The sequence below is a fragment of the Mytilinidion resinicola genome (genome assembly GCF_010093595.1).
Source record: "Mytilinidion resinicola strain CBS 304.34 unplaced genomic scaffold BDZ99scaffold_21, whole genome shotgun sequence".
NCBI classification, from domain to species: Eukaryota; Fungi; Ascomycota; class Dothideomycetes; order Mytilinidiales; family Mytilinidiaceae; genus Mytilinidion; species Mytilinidion resinicola.
Window position 1 is genome coordinate 427494 of NW_022985457.1, and position 22331 is coordinate 449824.

A 22331-nucleotide genomic window follows, 5' to 3' on the forward strand; every position below is an offset into this window, starting at 1 on the left:
TATATAGCCTCACGGAAACGGTAAGAATGCACAATGAAATAGTGAGGCTGTACAGCCTTCCCATTTCATATAGATGCGCGTGAGAATTAAGCGCCGGAGCTTCCTCCGAGCCCTCCGGACCAATCAGAAGATCAGACGTAAGAAGGGTGTATACGGAGTAGAAAAGGGGTGTACACCGAGTAAATATAGGGTGTACATTTAGCAGCGCCCTTTGCTATTCGGCCGACGCCTTTTTGCTATTTGGCCGACCCTCCCCCTGCAGCCCTATCACCGCATTCTAATTAGCTCGCTTACCGGGCCGACTCCTCCGGGGCATTCACTCTCACGTGTATTTACCCGTGCATTCTTTTCGATTTATACATCCTCTCCGTTTTTTATAGCTTTATATATAGCCTCTCCGTTTTGTATAGCTTTACGTATAGCCTCTCTGTTTGTATAGCTTCACGTATAGCCTTTCCATTTTATATAGCTACGTGCCTATATACCTACGTACCTAGGAGGATACCTAAACCATTAATTTCGCACCTAATAGAGGCCCTCTCTCCATCGCACCTGGCCTATAAGCACCTACGTAAAGTTATCATCTACAAGCTCCTCCGCATACTCATCGAATTCCTCATCAGCCACCTCACGAGCCACCTTACGAGGCTGCGGGCCTGTTGACTGCACTGTACTTCCTGCGACAGGCTGTAAAACTTCGTACCTGCGCTTCTAGCAGCGCAATCTTTCGCTCAAGGTCTGCCTTGGTATTCGTACGTCGCTTCTTTGTAGGACCTCCTGGTGTTGAGTTCTTAGGTGGCCTACCGCGCTTCCTAGGCGGCTGAGTGATCGCAAGCGCAGCTGTCGACAGAGTAGCGCTCTCAGTAGCCTCTCGCTGTATGCCTGCTGGTCCACCTCCGCGCCTACCTCCACCAAGAGCTGCACGTGCAAATACACGTGAGAGTGAATGCCCGGAGGAGTCGGCCCGGTAAGCGAGCTAATTAGAATGCGGTGATAGGGCTGCAGGGGGAGGGTCGGCCAAATAGCAAAAAGGCGTCGGCCGAATAGCAAAAAGGGGTCGGCCAGGTAGCACTAGCCTTAAGTTTAGGGGTAAATGCAAAATCCAACCCACTTCTACGCGAAAACTACTCAATCCAACCACCTATTCCTCGATTCAACCTGCGGCGATTTGCAAACCGTGGAAATATGCCATAAACTGCAATAATTTGCCGGAGCGTATCCTTTCCTACCCGTATATATTCGGTCCATACGGTCTCTACAATACAAGCAGATTGGACAATTACAACCTGAGTACCGGACTACAGGAAATCAGTGGAAGAGGTATATCAAGACGCCATGATTATGGCTTTCTAGTCAAGCAAAAACTTGTGTTTGCTTATCAGCGCTTCTCAGGTTAAATTATCTCTGATTTTCCTAGATGACTATCGAGCTGTATATATAGAAGGGACCACCCCCCAGGGGCTGGACACTACTCAACGCTATCCAGTAGCGTGGACCATGAAAGCTGAACGAGACGTTCAGCTGGCTTCTACAGATAATGTTTCCAGCAGTTTCGGCCACAGTGGGTGAACTAACAGCGCTCAAACAATGCGAATGCTGAGGTTTCTTCCTCCCTAGTGTACTGACTTCTCAGCAGCGTTACTAGGGATACCCGAGAGGCAAAAAATATCGAGGGTGAACTTCGACCAGCCCATTATCGACGATGCACTCTCAGAGGTTGTTCATGGTGCTCAAAAGGGGACTTTGAGGGTACCTAGAACACTCTTAGGCTGTATCACACGTAGTGAGAATTGCACTACCCTATACATGACCGAGGAAGTAATAGAGTTCCTGCAAGACATGCTTTTCTTTGAGCGCGATGCTATTATTGCCCCTTCTCTCCGCCTAGGCAGGTCCAAAGCGGCAGGGACATGTGAGAAGAGGAGGTCTTTGGAAAGGTATTTTTACAAGGCTCCCTTTTTTTGAGGCCGAGGGGCTGGAAGTGGAGTCCTGTGGACAGAAACTAACCACGCGACGGCGCGACCTGTCTAACCCCAACAACCCAGACTTCTTTTCCAACTTCGCGCTCTTTAAGGACTGGGTGCTGCAATTGATATTTGCGGATGAACCGGCTGCACCCGAGTCTCTCTGGGTCACGTCTATGTAAGGCTTGATGGGCTACGTGATGAACGACAAGGATAGACCTCGGATTCATGGCAAACGCAGATCAGCAATGTTGAGCTAGGGACGTCTTCTGCTTTCTTGATGGGTGTACTTCGCCAGTAGTGTTCAGGCTGGAAGCCGACGGGTCCTTCCGCCTGGTCGTTTGCATGGGTCTATGATGTCTCGCTGGACAAAAAGGATACCACGGAACTCGCTATAACTAGTGGATCTTCCTGTGAACTAGTTTGCGCGGGTCTGAGCTAGAGTCGGGGAACTCGCTCGCGATCAAGGGTTGGTGCAACGAAGCTTTTGCTTGCGGTAGAAGAAATTAGGCAAGGCTGTAGGTGTGAATTAGGTTCTTAGGTTCCTGCTCCATGCTACTACAGTTTCATCGGCGACTCAAGGTCCCCCGTCCCTCACGGTTCAGCCTTCTGATTCATGTCACGTGACACTCTACATCTACAGACAGTCACACTCCTAAGACAGCATGTTCCTTAGACGGCACGTTCTTAAAAAGGCATGTTCTTAAGACGGCATGTTCTTAAGACGGCATGTTCTCAAGACGGCATGTTCTCAAGACGGCATGTTCTCAAGACGGCATATTCTCAAGACGGCATGTTCCTAAGACGGCATGTTCTTAAGACGGCCATGGTCTTAAGATAGCCGTAGTCTTAAAAGGGTAGCATCTCAAGACAAGGGCGTTCTCTAGACAGGCATGCTCTTAAGATAGACTCGTCTTACTGACAGAACGTATCAGCCACTCGTGGCTTTACCCTTGCATGGATGATAAAGTGGCGCAGATTACGCTTGGGCTGTTTTCCATCGGAGGGTAAATTTACTTGAGAATTGAGGCCCTGAAACTGGAACCAGGCAGGCCCACGGGCCCAGAAAAAACTCCAAATCGACTGCAACTGCGATTTTATTTGTTGCCTCTCTGCCACTGTCTGAAGTCCCTCATCATATCTGAAAAAAGCCGAGCAAAATGCTTCAGAGCATCCTATGCGTCGAAAGTTGTGAATGGACTTATGCACGCCAAGCGTCCTAGCGCGACAGGGAAACTCGCCGGCCAAAAGTTCACCACCGAACATCGCGAATCCCTTCAACCAGCAGTCATGTTAGGCCCAGCTCGACGGCGCATCGCCTCATATTCGAACTATGAATCATTACCTTCTTTCCTTGTCCCAGCCTTTCAAGCCCCAGCGACCATGAGAAGCTTCTCAACCACCCCATCGTGCCTCTCCAAAATCGGCTCAGCGCCATTGTCGATTCCACCCGAAGTCACCTTTAATGTCCTCCCGCCCAAGATGATGTCCATTGGAAAACATGGTCGCGCGCAGCCATACCGAGTTGTGGAGATCAAGGGGCCACTGGGTACGGAGTCTCTTAGGAGGAGCGAAGGACATTATTGACAGTGTATAGGCGAAATATCTATGCCCATACCGCCCTTTATTACAATTGATCGAAGTACACCTGCGCCAGTTCTATCTATAGAAAACACGGAGGAGGCAAAACAAAAAGCGATGTGGGGTATGTAGACCGGTACGATAAGTGAGTAGGAAGCTAGGCTAATAGCTCCCAGGAACCACCCGCGCATACCTCCAAAACCACATTCTAGGCGTCTCAGAAGGCCATTCCGCTATCCTCCGCATGGTCGGTGTCGGATACCGCGCGACTGTCGAACCTACCGCGACCACCGTTCAGCCTGAATACCCGGGCCAACAATTCGTAAATCTGAAAGTCGGCTATTCGCATCCTGTTGAGCTGGGCATACCGAAGGGAGTGACAGCGAGCACACCGCAGCCAACGCGTCTCTTGTTGGAGGGTATTGAGAGGGAGGTTGTGATGCAATTTGCGGCGAAAATCAGGATGTGGAGGAAACCAGAGCCGTATAAGGGCAAGGGCATATTCGTCAATGGGGAGACGATCAAGCTGAAGAACAAGAAGATCAAGTAGATGCAAGAGGTACGGCTGTATATTGGGCTCATGGACTGTATTTGTGTATGTATCATATTGGCAAATGTACAGTATTGGGACGAATCAAAGGCCAGTCCCAATCTTCGATAACTTCATATTCTGTCTAGATCCTAGAAGCAGCAAGGCTCTACTTCCTTACCAGCTTGAAGTAGATATAGGCCACTTGCCAGATATCATCCTTTTCATCCTCAAGAACCTTCTTAATCATCCCCTGCCTTAGGTCTTCCAGAATTCCCTCTTCCCGCTCCGACATCACAGTCACATCATCGCTGCTATCCTCACTCCCTGATCTCAACGCCTTCACAAAGAAACCCGCAAAAGCCGCAAGTATCCAATCCACAATCCTCGTCGCAAACTCCCTCCTCAACCCCTCCTTCCCGCTCCCATCATCCTTCTTCAGCTCTTCCACCAACCACTCATACGCCGGATGCACAATCGTCTTCTCAAAGCAGCTCTCCACACTCCAGAGCTCTTTAACCTCCTCAAACACACTATTAACCTCCTCCATCGCCCGCTCATGCGCCGGCGGATCCATGGCCATGATATTCTGCGGCGTCATCCGCCCCGCGGCCACCATCGCCCCAATCGGCCCCATCATAAGCCCTATGATGCTGCTCGCGATGTGCGAGCCCTCGCCACATGGCCGGGCGCTAGTGCCGGCGATGAAGGCGCCGCCTTTCTTGATCTCCCTTGCGCGCAGTGCGAGCACTTTCACGAGATCGGCGTGGCCTTGCTTGACGTTGCGCACTGCCCGCTGCCGCACCATCTCGCGTAGGTCGGCGGTTGGCGCGAGCGGCATTTGTGTTTCGAGGTAGTTCAGTGTGGACCACGCCATGCCGACGTCAACGGTGTTGTCAGGGACGATCTGATTGAAGTAGCTGATTGGAACCATAGAGGGAAACGTGTGGAGCTCGCCATTGCGGTTCAGGTCGGCTTCGCGGTCTTTGATGGTGCGGCTGAGGGTCGTGAAGTCGTTCTCTGGACGGTCGTTGAAGATGAGTTGGACGCTGGAACCGGAGGGGATGGTAGCGAGGAGGGTTTTGAGGGGGATGATGGAACTGCCGCCTTGGGAGCAGCCGTAGTCTACGATTACGGGAAGTTTTTGGGTGGAGAGGGAGGGGAGGAGGGAGAGGGCGGGGAGGACTGCAACTTGTTGGAGGGAGGAGTTTTTGTTGTAGTTCCCGTCGCCACGCATGACGACTTCGTTTTCAGCCATTGTGGAATGTTGAAAGAGTTTGAGAGTGCTTGAGTTGAAGGGTATGGAATGAAAGGAGGGTGGTGTACTTGTTGATTGCAAAATAGCTGCACTCTGGAGCTATCTATACAGATAGATCTCGGGGTTAAACTTGCGAAACCAGGGGTACCACTAACCCCACCTACAGGGACCCATAATAGTGAACAAGGTTGTAGGGACGGGGTGTGACTATCTACAATAGATGCCGGGTGAACTAAGACTGGACCATGATCGGATGCCTGCTGCAAAGGTAGGCTCTACTCTCGTATCCGTTTGCTCAGTTTCTTGAACGTTTAAAAGCAAAGAGTGCCACTCCGGCAACCTAACAACGAAGGTGCAAGCGATGCTGGCTGCGGACTTCTTTGGTTGTGAAATAGCACTTATCCGGGAACCTGCACACTGCATAATATTCGCAAGAGAAGCATGAAGTCTTGGTGACTGTGTGGTTTCACCGTGACGGATCTGATATACTACAGTGGAGCTGTGTCCCCGCCAGGAATCCCTTGTCCTACTTGTATGGGTGGCCGGAGTATCAAATTGGGCCCATTCCTGAGTAATGCGTGATGATGAAAGTGCTGACAGGGAATGAGGCTGGGAAATGCTCAAGGGAATTGAATCCGGCTAGTCCCGTGTAGGACGCGTTCAGTGCTTTCACAGTTCCATCGTGCTGTTGTTAGTATAGGTAAATCTCAAGTGAGGGTTTGCTCTACACACGCACCTCATATACAAAGGTAGAAAACGGAACGAAATGCAGTATTTTGATCACGTGATACCGAGCTAGCGTGTTTTGTTCGCGTCTCTCCCGATTCGAAGCACCCCTCAATACTCCGACCATTCCTCCAACTCCTTCGAGACTAAGATATCACAAAATGGCATCTCATCAACGCCAACCCGGCCGCCCCTCGGGTGCTGCCTCTGCATCGGCCACCCTCCCGCCCTACCAACAGCCATCGCATCCTCTCTCCATGAGCGCACAACAGGCCCTCACCACCCTCTCCAACACCGTTTCCCTCGCCAAGTTGAAAGCCCACTATGCCAAGATCGAAACCTTGATTCCGAAAGGTGCTGGCGAGGTGAACGACGTTCTATATACGCGACAGGAGCAAGCAACACAGCGAAAAGCGCGTCGCGCAAGGAAAGGATTGGAGGAGGAGGGCACAGATGAAGAGTTGGAAGAAACAAAGGAAACTATCGAAGGCATGACGAGAAAGATGGAGGCGGCTATGCGCAAGGCCATTGATGGGAGGGTCATTGTGGAAGATATAGAGGAGGGTGTTCAGTACCTGAGGCAGAATGCGCTGCGGCTGACACAGGCTGAGAGCCAGACTCAACTAACTCAAAGGAGCCAGCAAAGGCGAAAGGGTAGGAGGAGCGGGAAGGTGGAAGGATCCGGAGAAGACGACGAGGATGAGGAAATGGCGGATGACGAAGAGTATGATAGCCCGGGTCCAACGCCGCTGAATATGGAGGGCATCGAGATCACTGGGCCAAGCAAGATGTTCAAGAACAGGCTACAGGAGAAGAAGGACAAGTGGCAAGTGGCATCGCATTCAGCACGCTACGCCGAGAACAACTCATACATCGGATTCCGTCAGATTGTTCATGACGCTCAGCACCCAGGTGGAGACATACTCCTCCCACATGCCTCTACCTGGTTCACCGAGAGGGGAGAACCTGCACTTGGGGTCACAGTAGGTGCTACTGCTGGAGAAGACGATGACGACGATGTTATGATCGCGAAAGACACCATCAGCACAAAGTGCCCGCTCACTTTGAGGGAGTTCAAGGACCCTGTGTCTAGCCGCAAATGCCCACACAGCTTTGAGAAGGAAGCAATCATGGGGATGATCAATGGTAGTGGTGCAAGATTGGGTACAGGACAGAAGGTGGTCCAATGCCCAGTGTCTGGATGCGACAAGGTAAGCAGCTCAAGTTGCCCTGAAAAGGCCCACGTTCTAATTGCCAACTTTGTAGATGCTATGTGCTGCAGACCTGAAGGTCAATCCCGTTCTTCTCCGCGTAATCGAACGCCTACGGAAAGCAAAAGATCAAGCATCGGATGATGAGGATGATGTTGACGCGACCGACCGACCTTCAGGCTCCTCAATGCAACGTGCCGAGTTTCTCGTGTCAAGTCCTGTCAATACGGCACGCGCAAGTACAAATCTGGCATCAAGGGCTAGGAGTAGGATGCCTGAGCAAGAACCGCCACAGAGTTCCATTGTGTTGGATCTCGGAGGAAGTGATGATAGTGATGAGACGGAGGAGGAATGAGGTCATGATATGATACCATAGATTGCAATTATCAACCTGTCTGCGGCATTTACATTCTGAGTACGCGCGATAGCAAAACCGTACTAATCAACCTCATATAAATCTTACTACAAAAGTACCTTGTGAAGCACAACTAGATGTGCGGGTATAAAGGCCCGTTGGGATCGACATACCGGATTTATAGTACCACGTGATTTAATCTCAACAGCCCAACTCCCCGGTCTGTCTCGTACTGGTGTAACATGAGGTCTCGGCCACATGCATTCAGGAGGGGTGTTAATGCCACCTTGCGTGCTCGCATCGTCGCGTCTGTTCACTACCCACCACACCTGTGGATCTCACTTCAGAGCCCTGATCCCTAGCGCCTCATGCTAAGAACCACATTGATTGAAGCTTGTGGCCCGTCTACCACTCATTACCTATTCTAAGGAGCTGTACCGTATTGCCCGCCTCGGCCCTCCCATCTTCGCACCGATTCGCATGCACCACTTTCTACCCTAGGTTTTCTCCAATGCAACGATCGCTACACGACCAGGCCAGCTCTTCGCTCGGCTCTGTCGATCTTGCATCAGCTCTGCACATGTCATCGGCACAATCTCACATTGATGCTTTTCGATTCCTCGACCTACCACCTGAGATCCGAAACGAAATCTATAAGAACCTCTTATGCACCTTCGAGGCTCGAGATCCTCAGGCGGAAACGGAGTATTCATTCCTCGAAGAAGCAGCCATACCCGAGGAAGAAATCAGTCCTGGAGGAGGCCGCGAAAGTGAAACTTCTATCGACGCTATAAAGGTCAAACACTCTATCGAAACCCAAATCCTCAGGGTATCAAAACAAGTCTATCACGAAGCCTACGATGTGATGTTGAAGGAGAATCTCTTTGTAAGGATCACATGTAATAGTACGCAAGTTGGAACCGTGGTTTTGAAAGACGTCCCGGTCATCACCATGAACCGCAGACATATCCTCGCTTTCGATGGGTATGCAATGCATCACTGCATGTACGCCGACGACGCATCAGACACGGTCACGGAATTCATGCTCCTCCACCGCGATCTAGATCTATTCTGCGACTGGCTTGTTCATGCTAACGTATCAATACCATATTTCACGGATACCTACGAGCATATTCTTACCTTGTTCGATCGTCCCACATCTATGTACGCACTCACTACACAATTTCAAGAACGTCTCCTAAAATGTTACACCCGGGGAGACTTAAATGGATTCCATCGCTTCCAGATTTGTGGCTCTGTGGATCACACACTTTGGCGAAGTGCGCTGGCTACTATTACATGGACCTTCACAAAACCTGAAGAGGCAATCGGATTTTTCTCAAGTGCATGGTATCAAATGAAAAACGAGGCCGCAGATAGAGTTGTTGGAATTTGTCACAGGTACATCGGCCGAATCATCTCTCTTAGGCATAGCAAGACCTGGGATGCTTTGCTTGCGAACGGAAGCCCTGAATTCCGCCGACGTATTGTATCTATCGCGCATTCGTTCTGTTGCTTTGCATTTCTCTTTCCAGTAGACCTGGATGAGGCTCTTCTAAAGGAAGCTTCCCGCAAGGCCGAGTGCGAAATCTTCACCTTCCACCTGTATCGTTATCTTCGGAGGAGTTCTGTTAAAAGGATTCAACTCGCGATAACGATGCTTCACAAGCTTGGCGACGCATTCCATCGGGATGGTTTCAAAGAATATCCCAGGACATTTCGCCTCATCCACGATTTCTTGTGTCGATATCGTTCGAGCTGGAAAGATTATCGCGCACAAGTCAATGAGCTACTGAAGAGATACAATGAAAAGACTAGTGCTGAAGGGAAAACATCTGATTTGATTAGCGCGCAAAAGGAGTGGCCGCTGAAGTATGAGGCGTTCATAGGAGGTATGGAGAATCCCCAGATTACAGATCAATAAAACTCTCAGGACTGATTCATTGGGTCTTTAGGAGTGAACTACCCAGCCATAGGTTAAGCTACACTACTGGTCGTGTTGCTCATCTTCACTAGTCCAGCGCTGCAGTTCGACGGTTGGAATCGAAATGGTCCTTGTTCTGATCCCGTATACACAAGTCCCCATCATACACCCGCGTACACTTCCTTCCCGTTCTTTAGGGCGGTTCCAGTATATTCTCAGACTTTTGGGACGATTCGAAGGCTCACTATTACAAGCGATCTGTAGACTTCCTAAGCCGCCTCGAATAGTGCCGTCTTCCCTTTAGATAGGCTAATTACCTACAGATTATTTAAGACAAGTTGAAACACCACCGCCAAAGGTCGAAGAGTGCACACATATTGCGGCTACTTCGCGCAATATTTCGGTCCTCTGTTTACAGCTTTGATAGATTTCTCGTCACGTCCATTTTCGCTTCCCTAGAAATTTTCTTAGACAGTCGCTAGATGTACAAGCTAGCGCTTCTTTTTATTTGCGCCCCAAGGAAGACAATTCATCAAGTAACTTCGGGTGGCTCGCATTGAAATCTGAATTTCGGATATGCTTACATAACGGTTGACCGCCTTCTTTGGAACAGTCACCACCTGGTTCCTGTGTACCAGGGTACGAGATGATCAGAGCGCTCCTTTACTACCTACCTACGGACATATACCCATGGGTGTGATTGTGCTTAGGCGTAACTCAACCTGGGTTGAAGCGAGCATCTATGATTCAGGCCCAGAATCTCACACTTTAAATATTCGAATACCCCAAGTTCTCTGCTGCAACTCTCAAACTTGACAGTAAGACTACCTCCCTATCCTCACGCATCACACTTCCTGAATAATGTCTCTCTGTAACAGCGCATGCCTGCTCCTCATTCCTCTACTGCTCGGACGCATCGCCGCCTTCCTTTGGACTACGACCCAACAGCTCCATAGGACCAATATCTACCCAAAACTGCAAGAGTTCGGCACGTCAGCACTACAAAAGTACAAAGTGTCCCGCCCTTCCGCGATGTCCCACGATGTCCTCCGCATTCCCTCCAAGGGAGATACGATGGCCTCTACATCGACCTTCCGATTCTTCGACCTACCACCAGAACTCCGGATTATGGTTTACAAGAATCTTGTGTGCGAAACAGATCGCACCGATCATGGAATTTTTGAGGATCCTTATTCTGTCCGCAACCGCGTGGGAAAGGCTGCTCCTTCCATCAAAACTCAGATTCTGACAGTCTCTTAAAAAGGTTACGGCGAGGCCTACGACGTGATGATCAAAGGCAATCTTTTTGTGCGAGTCACTTCTCGGGGTCTGGACTTGAAACAGTTCCTAGTCGAGAAAGACATACCAGTCGTAACTATGAACTCGCGATTAACTTCGGCCGTCAAAGGATATGTCATGCAACATCACTTGCGCGGCACCGGCTCAACTCGGATTGTAACAGCTACAACCTAGGATCAACAACTCATACGGTTCACGGTCACCTACGGACAGCGTGGCGAGGTCCTCTGTTCAGCTACACCAGGGTCCTCTCAGCTGGGTCCGTTCCTTTCAGCTGGCCTCTATTCAGCTGAGCTGATAGACCTAGGGGGTGGGCCATTTCCTATTAGTATATATTCGGCCCATACGGCCACGACAATACAAGCAGAGTTCACATCAATTTCAACCTGAGTACTCAAGTCCACGTTATGATTTGATGCTTCTCTACCGAGACTTGGACAAGTTCTGCGCTGCTCTCGGCGAAGGAAACAAAACCTATCGGGACTGCAAACATTCCCTCGACATGAAAAATATCTTCACGGTGGCCACGTTTCCGCGTAAATACCAGGAGCTACTACTGCGCCCTTACATCACGCATCTTCACGGCTTCCCCCACTTCCAAATACCCACTTATGTCAGCTCTGAGCTTGGCCAAAGCGCACTGACGTCTATCAAACATCTTGCCTGGTCTCATCCGGACAATGTCATCCAATGTTTTACCCAAAAGCATGCTCTCGCAGTCGCGCAGTTCCTCGCCAACGATTACACAACAAGCCCTCAGAACTTGCCAGTCCGCCATCGCGCAACTTTTCTACCTGAAGCAGAGCGGGGACTGGAACACAATAATCATTGTTGGAGGCGCTAAATGCGACCTACCTTACCATGTGGCTTCTCTCGTCTATGATTTTCATTTAACTCTTACCCGATGCACTTTATCCGCAATGCGATTTTCTGCCAGCCAAAACGACCAGGCAGCGGTAGAATCGGCGTATTCCTCTCTTTGGGCACGGAGCGACGGCCCACGAGATCCGGACGTGATGTGGAATATGTTCAAATCAGACAGGAGTCGCATAAGAGAGGGGGAGACGAAGCTTGCATGGGCTGAGATGTTGTGTATCTGTCGCAACCCCGACGACTTGACGAGAGCGAAAGATGCAATTCGAGAAGCTTCCCATCTTTTGCCTAGAGTTGAACCTAGAGACGAGCGAATCGAAGAAACGCTGAAGATGGTTAAGAGTTGGGAGAGGGAGATAGAAACTGATCGTGCTACCCAAAGCCTCGTTCATCTCATGGGGGGAATCTTCGGTCTACAGCCTTAAGCTCTACCTCAAATGGGTACTTTCACGTTTTGTCTAAGAGCTGATGGAGACCCATTTTCATTACTTCCAGCAGTTAGGAGCTCACTAAACGATCTCACCATGTTCGTATTCGCTTCGTCTAGTTCTATGTTTTCCGCTTGTTGGATGCAATTTCGTTCTTACTCTGGTTTCACATTGCGTCACTCCGTTTTTCCAACCCAAATCCTACTTCCTGGCATTCCGACTTCTCAAATAATCCCCCATGCCCCCATCGTCTATGGACTCCACATGACGGTTCAAGCCAGATTGTCTCGACGGAGAGCTTTCTTTGCTCGACTCGGCAGAAGATGTGGAACTCGATGTAACCGCACCGAAGCCTAGCGACGAGAGTGCAGAATAGAGCGTCGAGGTCAGATACGATACGTTCTCCGATGCCGAATCCTCAGATGTTTCTGATGATGGCGTGGCTGAGACGTCTGATGAGTGCGTCCTATCCAGACGGTGGTCCTCGGGCTGTTCTTCCGTTGTCGTCGTCGGTATCGGAAGATTGGATGGAGTGCCGTTGGCAACGTTGACATCCCTATTCTGAGCATCCTCCACATCTAAGACCTCTCTCGGCTCGGGGGCCACACCGTTCGTCACGGGGAACTCTTCCTTTTCCCTACTTGCAGAAGTTTCCTCCATGGACTCCTTCCCGCCCGCGCTCTTCTCAGCTGCCAACGCCTCCTCCAGCTTCTTCCCAAAGAGCAACGTAAAAACAACAACCAACCCCACCTCCCCCGTCTCCCGATCTTTGAGCACATACCTCAGCTCATGCGTCTTGTCATCGATATACCGCACTACCGAGATCGAGAACCCGGGGAGCTTCAATGCAAAGTCTGCCGTCATTAGCACCTCTACCGATACAACCACCACTCTCACTCTTCCACAAACTTACTCGCAAAATCCAAATACGGATTGAAGAAATCCCCGCCATACCTCCTCCCCTCCTCAAACACAAACCCCTCCAACCTCTCCCTCTTCAAAAAGTGCTTCCGCCGCTTATTCGCCGCCGCCGGCACGCCCAGCTTCTCTCTCACCTCCGCACCGCTCCCATCACCACCTTCCTCAATCACTCCCCCCTGTTCCACATGGACGCCGCCATCGCGCTTCTCCCCGACCCGAAACGCAAAGAAACTCGACAACGCCGGCCCGTACAGAAACGGCGCGTCCGAGTACGGATCCGCATAAAGCCCCGGATCCAGCAACGTCGTCGCGATGCGCATCGCCGTCTTGAACCCCGGCGGCAGCCTATCCCTAATGCTATGGTCGAAATCGAAACCGGTCACCAGATCCTGGCCTGGGATGTCGCGCTTCGGGACGAACGTGTACCCCACGCTGTGCAGATCGGACGTGTGCAGCGGGTGCGAGAAGTAGCGTTCGTCGGTGGGCGGCGCGGAGGTGGGGAGGCCGTTGTAGCCGCGGATGCGCACGTTGAGGTAGGCGTCCATGAGGGGGGTGGAGACGTGGGTTGGCGCGCTGCTGTTGACGGAGACGAGGGTGTGGGAGGAGGTGGCGTAGGTGGGGCCGGCGGTGACGCGGAGGAGGTATTTGTCTCTTCGGGAGGGGTCGGGGACGGAGGTAGAGGGGGAGGGGGTGCGGGAGCGGGAGGTGGTGAGGGCGGATTTGAGGGCGGAGGCCATGATGGTGTGGTGGTGCTGGGTTTGAGGTGGTACTTCAAGGTAGTGCGGAAGAGGTTTTGGGAGTCGTAGGAAAGTGCTTGCAAATTATTTTTCGAATGTTTAAGAATTCTAGGAAATGTTTAATAGTCTAAAGGTATCAAAATAGAAGTTTGAAATAAACGGTCGTCCTTGAAGGTGGGAATTATGGGGACCTTTTTTTTTTTGGCGGGGGGGATCTAAGTCTTGAAAGTGCATACCAATTGCTACCCCAGCGCCCCCCATATTATAGAATCGGACATCTGACAGTTCCAGAATTTGAAACTAGTATTAGAGGCATAGCAAAGCCACAGTCGTCGTACCTACGTCCAACTCGCAGGCCGGTCGGGAAACTCGGTGGAGACCGTAACACGGTTGACGCGTGCGTCGTTTCGGCATGCCGCAGGTCATGACGGCATCGGAAGCTGTGTCAGCCACTTTGGCTGCGCCCTCATTGGCTAGGAATTTTCTTTTGGTCGTCCAATCATGGTTTGAGTTAAACTCTCCGTCATGTGATATGCTTTCACTATGAATTTTGCACAGCGTCTTGGGATCGAATTCTCTCGGTGACGGTTTAGGCAGTCCCTCAAAACTACCCCTCCATCCTTGGTCCGAGCTTCTTGCCGTTTTCGGTAATCTCGTCGCCAAAAAGTGTCGAGCACCGAGCGACCTTACATCTGACTACAAATTAATTCGTGTAAATTCAACAACGAGGTTTGAGAGCCTATCCGCTGGCTCAATAGAAGAGAAGATTGACGCGAAACTTTCTACCGCATCAGAAATAGAATAAACGTTGTTGGGGTGGAGGTATAGCGGTTGAAGCGGATACGCGTTAGTTTTGGCCAAGACGGGGACGGCAATGGAGGGGAAGCATGTTTTGGTGGAAAGACGCCATTGTATATCAAAGGCTAGATTGGGAGCAAAGTCGTGCGGTTGTTCATTCCCGGCATAGAATGGCTTCACGGCCAATAGGATCGTGTTTTCTAGCTCCCAACGACCCCTTGCACTCAGAGCTAGCCGCTCGACGGCGGGTCGTCCCGCCCCCCGCGCCTAACATCATACTCTCACCATCTTTTGTTCGCCTTCTCATTAGCATGCGCCGCAGACGTGCATGAGATCCGTTCTCATGGCTACGAATCCGCCTTTCGCACGCGCCGTAGGGCGCTCTGCTGTGCCGCATGCATTCGCCGTAAAGCCCTGACTCTTGAAAATGCCAGATCTGTCTCGATTCCTCATGAACTCTGCGCGATTTAAGCCGTCCTATAATGATTGCAAACTCTCTATATCAAAGACGCATTCAATTTGCGATAGCCGGGCTTGTCGCTTTCTCCTTGTTTCTGCTGTATTTCCGACACGAAATCTCATCTGCATCGAATGAACTCCCACATGTGAGTGGGACGTTTGCACAGAACGGCTTGTTGGAGAACGTACAGAACCAAACGCTAGGGGTAATTTTGATTTTCTTCTTCACATTTTCTTACTCTGTGCTTCCAAACGGATCCTCACACAGCGTCAGTTCCAGAAGCTCTTCGTTCTCAACCTTCCCTCTCGGACAGATCACAAAGATGCCGTCTCGCTGGCTGCCGCCTTAAGCAATCTACAGCTGCATTGGATAGATGGGGTCAAGGGCGCCGATGTGCTTCATAAGGCACTGCCTCCAGGAGACTACCAAATCCCGCCTGATGGCGTCAAGGGATGCTGGAGGGCACATATGAATGCTCTTCTAACGTGCGTACTCGAGAAATTCCTAGCTTTGTTTCGCCCGCTAAAGAAATGCTGTAGGGTTATCCAACAAAATGTTTCCACAGCCCTTATTATGGAAGACGATGTAGACTGGGACATACGAATCAGAGATCAACTCCATCGCTTCGCTGTCTACGCCCGCATCCTCACACAACCTCTCTCGTCCAACCCCTCTGAATACGCCGACCCGACATTCCCGGAACCAAAACTAGAAGGTCAGATCTTGAACATCCCCCTCGAACACGTCCCCAGCACGATCGCCCCCTTATCTTCTCCCTATGGCGACAACTGGGACCTCCTCTGGCTCGGCCACTGCGGCATGCAATTCCCCAAGCCCGAAAACAAGCCCCTTAATCCCCTAGGCCGCGTTGTACACTCGAACGACCTCACCGTCCCCGAAAAGTAGTTCATCTACTTCTAATGGGGCTTCGAAGACCTTGCTAACGACTATCCCGCCCACGCTCGGGTCGTACACCACGCCACGGGTGGCGTCTGCTCGCTGGTCTACGCCGTTTCCCAGCGGGGTGCACGTCGGTTGCTCTACGAACTAGGCGTCAACAAGTTCTCTGCAAATCTAGATATCATGCTGCGCGAGTTCTGCAATGGGGCGAACGGGCGCGTGCATGGGACGCGTCTGACGGTGCAACCGCAGCTGTTCCAGCACCATCGGCCGAGGGGCGCGAGGAAGGGGTTTAGTGAGATTTCGGATCATAGGGAGAAGTGGAATGAGGAGCCGTATTCGAAGCATCTGCAGTGGAGTGTTCGGATGAACTTTGGGAAGATGGTCATGGGGAGGACGGATTATGTGGGTCAGTGGCCGGCTGGGGGGAAGGACAATGGGCTGCCTAGTAGATAGATCTGATGAAGGGTGAGCGTTACTAGAGCCGCATCCAAAATGATTTCAAGGGACTCACCCATCATTCCCTTCCAGGACTTATATAGTTCATTTTGTGTACCGCTGTCACTTCCATTATGTTATTCGCCACCCATCACAGTGCCCGCTTCAGATTTTCTTAGAATGATGTACAGGACTAGTACATGAGTTTGCGCACGTCGCCTTTTTCATCTCGTCTTGATTTATGATGATGTGCTGAAGCACCACATAGAGTAGCAAGTAGGCCGACCGTCAGTATGTGCATTGTGTCTGATTCAAGCTCTCACGGACTTTACATCTTATCAAATCGTTCAGAATACATTGTAACACCTCCAACGGTGGCGAGCAAGTGTGCCCAAACTTTTGGCAAAGCACTATACATCATCCTACAAAGGTATCAGCGCAGCACTGCCGGATCGAGCGTCCACGTGATTAGTCATTCCACATAGGACACAATTAGGATAGAAATAGGTGAGTTGCCTCTGGTTTCAGAATTTTACATCCATACCATTCCTACTGTCTTACGTTTCGAATATAGAGATTGTCTCTCACATGACCTCGTTGTATCCTCCCGATCTCCAGTTCTAGAATATCCCAGCTCACCTCGAGCTCCTCGAACCCAAGAGATCGGGTCATCCGAACCGCTGCATTAGTTCCCTCTCCACGCAGCCGTCGCCTCACTTCTGGCATGGCTCGCATCTGTGACCCATGCGAGAAACGAGCTATCACTTTCTCTAGACGTCGACGGCGAAGCCGAACTCGGGAGGCCAGCGGGCCGCATTTGCCGCCGCCTCGACCTGCAGCCGTCTCTAAGTGCTCTTCAATGCCTTATCTCAAGCCCCAGATAACAAAAGGAGAAGGTGATGGTGTACATGTACATAGACGAGCGCCTCCCGCCGAGGTCTCTGCATGGTACCTCCAGACTGCCCTCAGTTCACCAACTGACCCGCCAACAATGAGCCCACGTACCCCTCATTTAGGGCACCCGGCAATTTCCACACCTCCCCACCCCGGCGAGAACAGCTATCCGATGTTGCGCATTGCATGATGCACATAGTATTGCGAATACCGTGTGGAGGGGCGGGTACCGCGGGTACTGGGTAGGGACTGCATCGAGTGCTCACTTCACAACACCAAGAGACCTGCCAAAAATACCATCAGACAGGTCACATTTGAAGCCCTGCAGGACAGCAGATGGCGTCAGGGCACAACCTCGGCCCGTCCCATTGACAGCCCGCCTCTGGGACGCGGCCGTCAGACTGGCCTCGCTTCCGGACGTGTGGATGCAAAGCAAAAGCAAACTACTGTGTAGTTCCGATCCGGGCTATGAATTCACTCACGCGCACAGCAAATTGTCGCTCGGCCTGGAGTGAATTGCACAGCCGCATCAGGCGTGGAGGCACCTCAGACGGCGGTCCACGCGGGTACACAGTCGTCACTTCCTTCATGTCCACCACGTCTATTTAAACCTCTGCTCCGGAGTTGCCTTTATCTTCTTTCCAATCCCGCAGCAGCACCACCTCTACAAGTCCAGCTCGTACTGCTGGCCCTCGGTCAATCGTCACACACCGCGAATCCAACTACTCTACCACACAATCCTACACCACTATACCACCGTCAGAATGGCCCCAGCTGCTTTAAGCACCCCACAACATGTTGCTATCAGCGCCACCAAATCGCAGCCTGCCTCAATTCCCGCCTGGGTGAAGCCCGATTTGGCCGCCCTCCTGCACGTTGAACACCGCTCCGGAGACTTCGCCGCATGCTCCGTATCACTCGTCTCGCTGCCCGCCGGTGCCATCTTCGCTCGCATCACCACTCCCACTATCGCCACGAAGGCCTACACCTCCGTGCAAGCCGGGCCGGACCTGCACATCGAGCTCAACTCCGACCTAGTCTACATCAACCACTCGTGCGAGCCGACCCTCATCTTCGACATGGCCCGCTGGGAGGTCCGCGTCAACCCGGCGCTGTCTGGCGGCCTGCAGCCTGGTATGGAGCTCACCTTCTTCTATCCGAGCACTGAGTGGCACATGGCGCAGCCGTTCAAATGCTTGTGCGGGACCGCGCAGTGCCTGGGGACCGTCAGCGGAGCGAGGGATTTGGGCGGAAAGCTGGCTGGCTACTATCTCAATGCTCACATCGAGGATCTGCTTGTGGAGCAGGCTGCACAAGGCGAGAAGAAGTAAGACGGCGCTCCGGGCTGACACCGTCAGAGGTCCTTCGACTTAGTATCAGGGCGAGAAGTCTGCGAAGGGCGGCGGTCTGGTTTGCAGCACGGTGCAGGGCGGAATTTCATTCAATATGGCTAAAGGCGGTAAAAGTTATCTCATGCATTTGCAGGCTGTGCGGTATATGGGAGGGTCTTGCTGGTGGCATGGCGTGGCGGTGGACTTATCTAGCCTGGAGGCCTTGATGGCGTTATGAGAATCTAACAATGCCTTACATTCACTTTGACATTGCTGGTGAAGCTGGGAGACGCCCCAGGCCTAACCATACTATGATGTCAAGTGTTACACCCTCGAAATCACACCTGGCTTAAGGGTGCTTTTCCCAACATCTATGTCCATCGGAGCCACCTCCGAGCTATCTCAAATTCAAAACCTACAATGTCAAGTTCCACACCCTTCAAATCGAGAACCGCTTTCCTAATTATGATCCTCCATCAGAAACACCTCCGACTTCAAAATCAAGCTTCAATTTTCCACACCACATAACACACGAGGGCACCTCAAGCCTACCTGAAATATCAAATCCCCCCAATGTAAAGTCCTACGTCCTTCAAATCAGACCCTGGGAGGTGATGTTGTGGTGCGGAGGAGTGTTGGTGGGCTGGGGGGTTACTTCGATGTGTTATGGGGGTTGAGAACGCACACCCTCAGAATCAGAAACCCGACTTTTCCAACCTCTGTTACCCCTGTGCCCCCATCAGGCCACCTCAGACGTTGGTATCACACAGTCCCCCACCCCTTTTTCTCCCGACAGCCACGTTGTGCGGCGATGCGGCTCTTTGGAGGTGTGGAGGGGTAATTCACGATGTCAGGATTTTGCGGGTTGGTGGGGGCGGGGTAGGGGACGGGGGTGGTTGTGATGTGATTGACATGTGACGCTCGCGTGACCGGGGAGGCGTGAGGCGTGAGAAATTCCTAATTTAATACTGTATTAGTGGCCAATCAGATGCTGCGATAAGAGCTTGCGTACACCTTTTCACCACCGCTTGAAAGTGCTCCGGTGGGTTGGTGGAGAGCTGGAGCGGCGTGTTCAATTGTGTACACAGGTCTATCACCGCCTGAGGTGGCCTGGCGAGGTATCAGGTTTGTCGCAATGATCAATATCTAATTTCTCTTAGGTTGCTGAAGACACTCAAGCGGCGATAGAACAATGTAAGGAGACTCATGTTCTGGTATCATAGAAGACGTAAATACAGGCACAATAGGTCTATGTACACCTCGCGAACACTGTCTGAGGGACTTCAAAGTATTTTCTGGAATATACGTCTCGTGAGTGACATACCTAGAGAGAATATCTACACCTTCGGTGAGGCGACGCAAAACGCGGTCTCTCGAAGATATGGTCTCCATCTCAAAGTTGTCAAAGGAAGATGGATCAATTGAGTCGCGGAACCAATCCGGAACCCCAATCGCCTCGAAATGCGTCTTGGGCGACCTCAAAAAGCCCTCCAAGCTGTCAATTCTGCTTCGAAGGCAATCCAACTCAGAAATCTGACTGTCGGCACTCCCGGACGTGGCAAAATCATGGCCCAACAACGCCAAGCCGTCCAGCGTGTCGCCCGATGACAGAGAAGGTGTACGGCGTCTCCGTTTATGCAGTGCCCGAGTCTTCCGTGAAGTGTGATGGACGGCCCTGCGGTTGGGGTCCCAGGGTCGGCTGTGCCTGGGTCCGAGGGTGAACCTCACGCGGGCGGGCCTCTGATGCCTGCAAGAATCATTTTGAACAGTCCATAGACTTGTTGGGCTACCTCAAACAGCGGTGCAGTGGTTCGAAATGTAGTAGGTGTGAGGGTACGATTCAGCGTGACTTCTAGACCCCTTAAGCAAACTCACTTACCACTGTCAGGAGTGCTCCAACCTATGACCTGAAATCCTAATTTGTTGTAACATTCCCGACGCTCCAATTCAGACCGGCACTTTTTCTTACCTTAAGCCACCGATACTAATGTCAATGATCCTCCTATGCTTTTGAAATTCTACTTGCTGCTCAGAACCTCAATGACCACTTTTAGGACCTCCGGATGGATAGCCTTCGGCGCAGCAACAACACCCTTGTTCCCCGACAGCGTCCTTCCAATACTGAAGTCCAACTTCTTCCCCCAAGCATCCGTGACTGTTCCTCCGGCCTCGCCCACAATAACGACACCGGCAGCATGATCCCAAATCTTCTCCTGGTACGTCTTCGAGATCGGCAGTCTCAGATACAAGTCTCCAGCCCCCCTTGCAATCGACGCATACTTCGCCTGCGAATCCATCCTCACACTCTCCTTCGTGATGCCCAACTTCCCCGCAATCGCCGCCTGGTCGCCATGGCTCGAATGCCCCGCCTCCACACTCTCACAGAACGTCGCTTGCGTGATATCCTCGAGCGGCTTCATCTTGATAGTCGTCCCCTCAGCCAACGCACCGCGTGTCAACGGCCGGCTCGTAGCTCCGTGTCCTAGAACAGCAGAGAACAGCACCCCCTTCCCCTCCGCGTCCGTCTGATCCGCCCCAATACTCGTATCCAAGCGCTCTTTATCGTCAACAGGCAGGTTCGGGCATCCCAGTACGCCCACCACCACCTCCCCATCCACCATCAGCGCCAGGCAGACCGCATACTGCCCGCCTCGCAGGAACCCCTTCGTCCCATCAATCGGATCCAGCGCCCAAATCCGCCCCTTCGCACCACCCGCACTCCTCCCCGCATCCAGTGCCGTCAACATGCCATCGACATCTTTGATCGGCCCGCCCAGCACAGCCTCCGCCTCCGCATCATCCAGTGTCGCTTCCTGCACCAGTTCCCAGATCTGCGAGCGCAGCGCCTCGTTCGTGCGCAGGTCGTCGGCATCCTCCTCGCCCACGACCTCGTCGGAGGGGAACGCGTGCTTGATGGCGGCGATGATGAGGGCCTGCGCGCCGAAGTCGCCGATGGTGACGGGCGAGGCGTCGGATTTGGAGAGGGTGCCTTTTGATTTTGCGGCGTAGACGCGGCGGGTGAGGAGGGTGGCGCGTTGGACGGCGAGTTGGGCGAGGTGGAGCTCGTTTTCGTAGGCCATGGTGGTGTAGTTGTGCTTTTTCAGGATGGTGGTGGTGGTGGGGGCGGGGTGGAGGAGGTGGGCGGCGAAGAGGGAGAGGCGGGTGGTTAGGCGCGAGGGGATGGTCGTGAGGGCCAGGATTGCTAGGAGGATTGAGAGGAGGAGGAGGGCTAATTGAAGAAGTGGGCGCATTTATGGTGGGGTTGGCGGAGTGGGTTGCGGAGATGATGCTGAGTTGATGTCTGTCGTCACGGCTTGGCGAAAAAGTGTTCGGCGCGCGTGCTCGTCAACATGTAGTCAGTTGTAAAATGTGATTTTAGAAATATATGGGAATCAGAAAGGGCAATGCAGTCAATACTTGGAAGGTCTACTGGAACATGTGGTGTTGAGGAGTCTGTGATTGCACGAAGTGGACGTGTAGAAAGAACAGTAGATCATTCATCTGCAGCTGGAGTACTATTGTAGCTCTGAAGCCCCCATTAATGCAGAGAAGAAAAGCTACTCGACGAACTGATATCGAGCCAGCAGAACAATTTCTTGATGCCCATCGGTCGTCAACAAATCGTGGCGTCGTGGCTTGTGCGTTGTCAAGGGCAGCCTCCAGGTCCTCAGATCTCCACCAAACAAAGCTTCACCTCTCATCAA

General features: G+C 52.0%; 11 protein-coding genes across 11 annotated transcripts; 8 read left to right on the plus strand and 3 right to left on the minus strand.

Moving 5' to 3' along the window:
- The first annotated feature begins 3238 nt into the window (after window positions 1–3238).
- On the plus strand, window positions 3239–4309 carry BDZ99DRAFT_425439 (putative mitochondrial 54S ribosomal protein YmL16). The gene is made up of 3 exons (XM_033717089.1): window positions 3239–3513; window positions 3562–3669; window positions 3722–4309. Exons 1-3 carry the CDS (start codon window positions 3255–3257, stop codon window positions 4093–4095), a joined length of 741 nt encoding a protein of 246 aa, XP_033571593.1. The 5' UTR covers window positions 3239–3254; the 3' UTR covers window positions 4096–4309.
- Window positions 4310–4316: 7 nt separating this feature from the next.
- BDZ99DRAFT_502490 (S-adenosyl-L-methionine-dependent methyltransferase) lies at window positions 4317–5332 on the minus strand (the record flags this gene model as incomplete). The annotated part of the gene is made up of 2 exons (XM_033723897.1): window positions 4317–4327; window positions 4399–5332. 2 exons carry the CDS (start codon window positions 5330–5332, stop codon window positions 4317–4319), a joined length of 945 nt encoding a protein of 314 aa, XP_033571594.1.
- Window positions 5333–6196: 864 nt separating this feature from the next.
- On the plus strand, window positions 6197–7624 carry BDZ99DRAFT_451749 (uncharacterized protein; the record flags this gene model as incomplete). Its single annotated transcript, XM_033718233.1, has 3 exons — window positions 6197–7269; window positions 7325–7470; window positions 7510–7624. Exons 1-3 carry the CDS (start codon window positions 6220–6222, stop codon window positions 7622–7624), a joined length of 1311 nt encoding a protein of 436 aa, XP_033571595.1. The 5' UTR covers window positions 6197–6219.
- Window positions 7625–8135: 511 nt separating this feature from the next.
- On the plus strand, window positions 8136–9869 carry BDZ99DRAFT_575279 (uncharacterized protein; the record flags this gene model as incomplete). Its single annotated transcript, XM_033728454.1, has 2 exons — window positions 8136–9516; window positions 9580–9869. The coding sequence occupies 2 exons, from the start codon at window positions 8136–8138 to the stop codon at window positions 9603–9605; spliced, it is 1407 nt and encodes a 468-aa protein (XP_033571596.1). The 3' UTR covers window positions 9606–9869.
- A 654-nt stretch (window positions 9870–10523) lies between these two features.
- Window positions 10524–11213, plus strand: BDZ99DRAFT_467320 (uncharacterized protein). The gene has a single exon (XM_033720995.1). The coding sequence runs from the start codon at window positions 10581–10583 to the stop codon at window positions 10806–10808; it is 228 nt and encodes a 75-aa protein (XP_033571597.1). The 5' UTR covers window positions 10524–10580; the 3' UTR covers window positions 10809–11213.
- Window positions 11214–11262: 49 nt separating this feature from the next.
- BDZ99DRAFT_525467 (uncharacterized protein) lies at window positions 11263–11691 on the plus strand (the record flags this gene model as incomplete). Its single annotated transcript, XM_033725998.1, has 1 exon — window positions 11263–11691. One exon carries the CDS (start codon window positions 11263–11265, stop codon window positions 11689–11691), a length of 429 nt encoding a protein of 142 aa, XP_033571598.1.
- Window positions 11692–12247: 556 nt separating this feature from the next.
- BDZ99DRAFT_149423 (DUF1769-domain-containing protein) lies at window positions 12248–14138 on the minus strand. Its single transcript, XM_033712762.1, has 3 exons — window positions 14043–14138; window positions 13062–13914; window positions 12248–13002 (listed from the first exon to the last, which is right to left on the minus strand). The coding sequence occupies exons 2-3, from the start codon at window positions 13804–13806 to the stop codon at window positions 12350–12352; spliced, it is 1398 nt and encodes a 465-aa protein (XP_033571599.1). The 5' UTR covers window positions 13807–13914; window positions 14043–14138; the 3' UTR covers window positions 12248–12349.
- A 937-nt stretch (window positions 14139–15075) lies between these two features.
- On the plus strand, window positions 15076–16420 carry BDZ99DRAFT_511561 (uncharacterized protein; the record flags this gene model as incomplete). The annotated part of the gene is made up of 4 exons (XM_033724554.1): window positions 15076–15269; window positions 15338–15549; window positions 15604–15955; window positions 16085–16420. Exons 1-4 carry the CDS (start codon window positions 15087–15089, stop codon window positions 16418–16420), a joined length of 1083 nt encoding a protein of 360 aa, XP_033571600.1. The 5' UTR covers window positions 15076–15086.
- A 524-nt stretch (window positions 16421–16944) lies between these two features.
- BDZ99DRAFT_467322 (uncharacterized protein) lies at window positions 16945–17523 on the plus strand. Its single transcript, XM_033720996.1, has one exon. The coding sequence runs from the start codon at window positions 17127–17129 to the stop codon at window positions 17484–17486; it is 360 nt and encodes a 119-aa protein (XP_033571601.1). The 5' UTR covers window positions 16945–17126; the 3' UTR covers window positions 17487–17523.
- Window positions 17524–17615: 92 nt separating this feature from the next.
- BDZ99DRAFT_467323 (uncharacterized protein) lies at window positions 17616–18880 on the plus strand. Its single transcript, XM_033720997.1, has one exon. The coding sequence runs from the start codon at window positions 18061–18063 to the stop codon at window positions 18625–18627; it is 567 nt and encodes a 188-aa protein (XP_033571602.1). The 5' UTR covers window positions 17616–18060; the 3' UTR covers window positions 18628–18880.
- A 1765-nt stretch (window positions 18881–20645) lies between these two features.
- Window positions 20646–21707, minus strand: BDZ99DRAFT_397627 (3(2),5-bisphosphate nucleotidase HAL2; the record flags this gene model as incomplete). Its single annotated transcript, XM_033716059.1, has 1 exon — window positions 20646–21707. One exon carries the CDS (start codon window positions 21705–21707, stop codon window positions 20646–20648), a length of 1062 nt encoding a protein of 353 aa, XP_033571603.1.
- Window positions 21708–22331: the final 624 nt, after the last annotated feature.

Bases quoted from the DNA above. Each gene is read 5' to 3' on its own strand.
- BDZ99DRAFT_467322 (XM_033720996.1), top strand. From the start codon at position 17,127: ATGGCTCGCATCTGTGACCCATGCGAGAAACGAGCTATCACTTTCTCT.
- BDZ99DRAFT_149423 (XM_033712762.1), bottom strand. From the start codon at position 13,806: ATGGCCTCCGCCCTCAAATCCGCCCTCACCACCTCCCGCTCCCGCACC. The intron at 13,003-13,061 runs GTAAGTTTGTGG...TAATGACGGCAG, and splicing joins TCCGTATTTGGATTTTGCGA to ACTTTGCATTGAAGCTCCCC.
- BDZ99DRAFT_467323 (XM_033720997.1), top strand. From the start codon at position 18,061: ATGGCCCCAGCTGCTTTAAGCACCCCACAACATGTTGCTATCAGCGCC.
- BDZ99DRAFT_467320 (XM_033720995.1), top strand. From the start codon at position 10,581: ATGTCCCACGATGTCCTCCGCATTCCCTCCAAGGGAGATACGATGGCC.
- BDZ99DRAFT_425439 (XM_033717089.1), top strand. From the start codon at position 3,255: ATGTTAGGCCCAGCTCGACGGCGCATCGCCTCATATTCGAACTATGAA. The intron at 3,514-3,561 runs GTACGGAGTCTC...GACAGTGTATAG, and splicing joins GGAGATCAAGGGGCCACTGG to GCGAAATATCTATGCCCATA. The intron at 3,670-3,721 runs GTATGTAGACCG...AATAGCTCCCAG, and splicing joins AAAACAAAAAGCGATGTGGG to GAACCACCCGCGCATACCTC.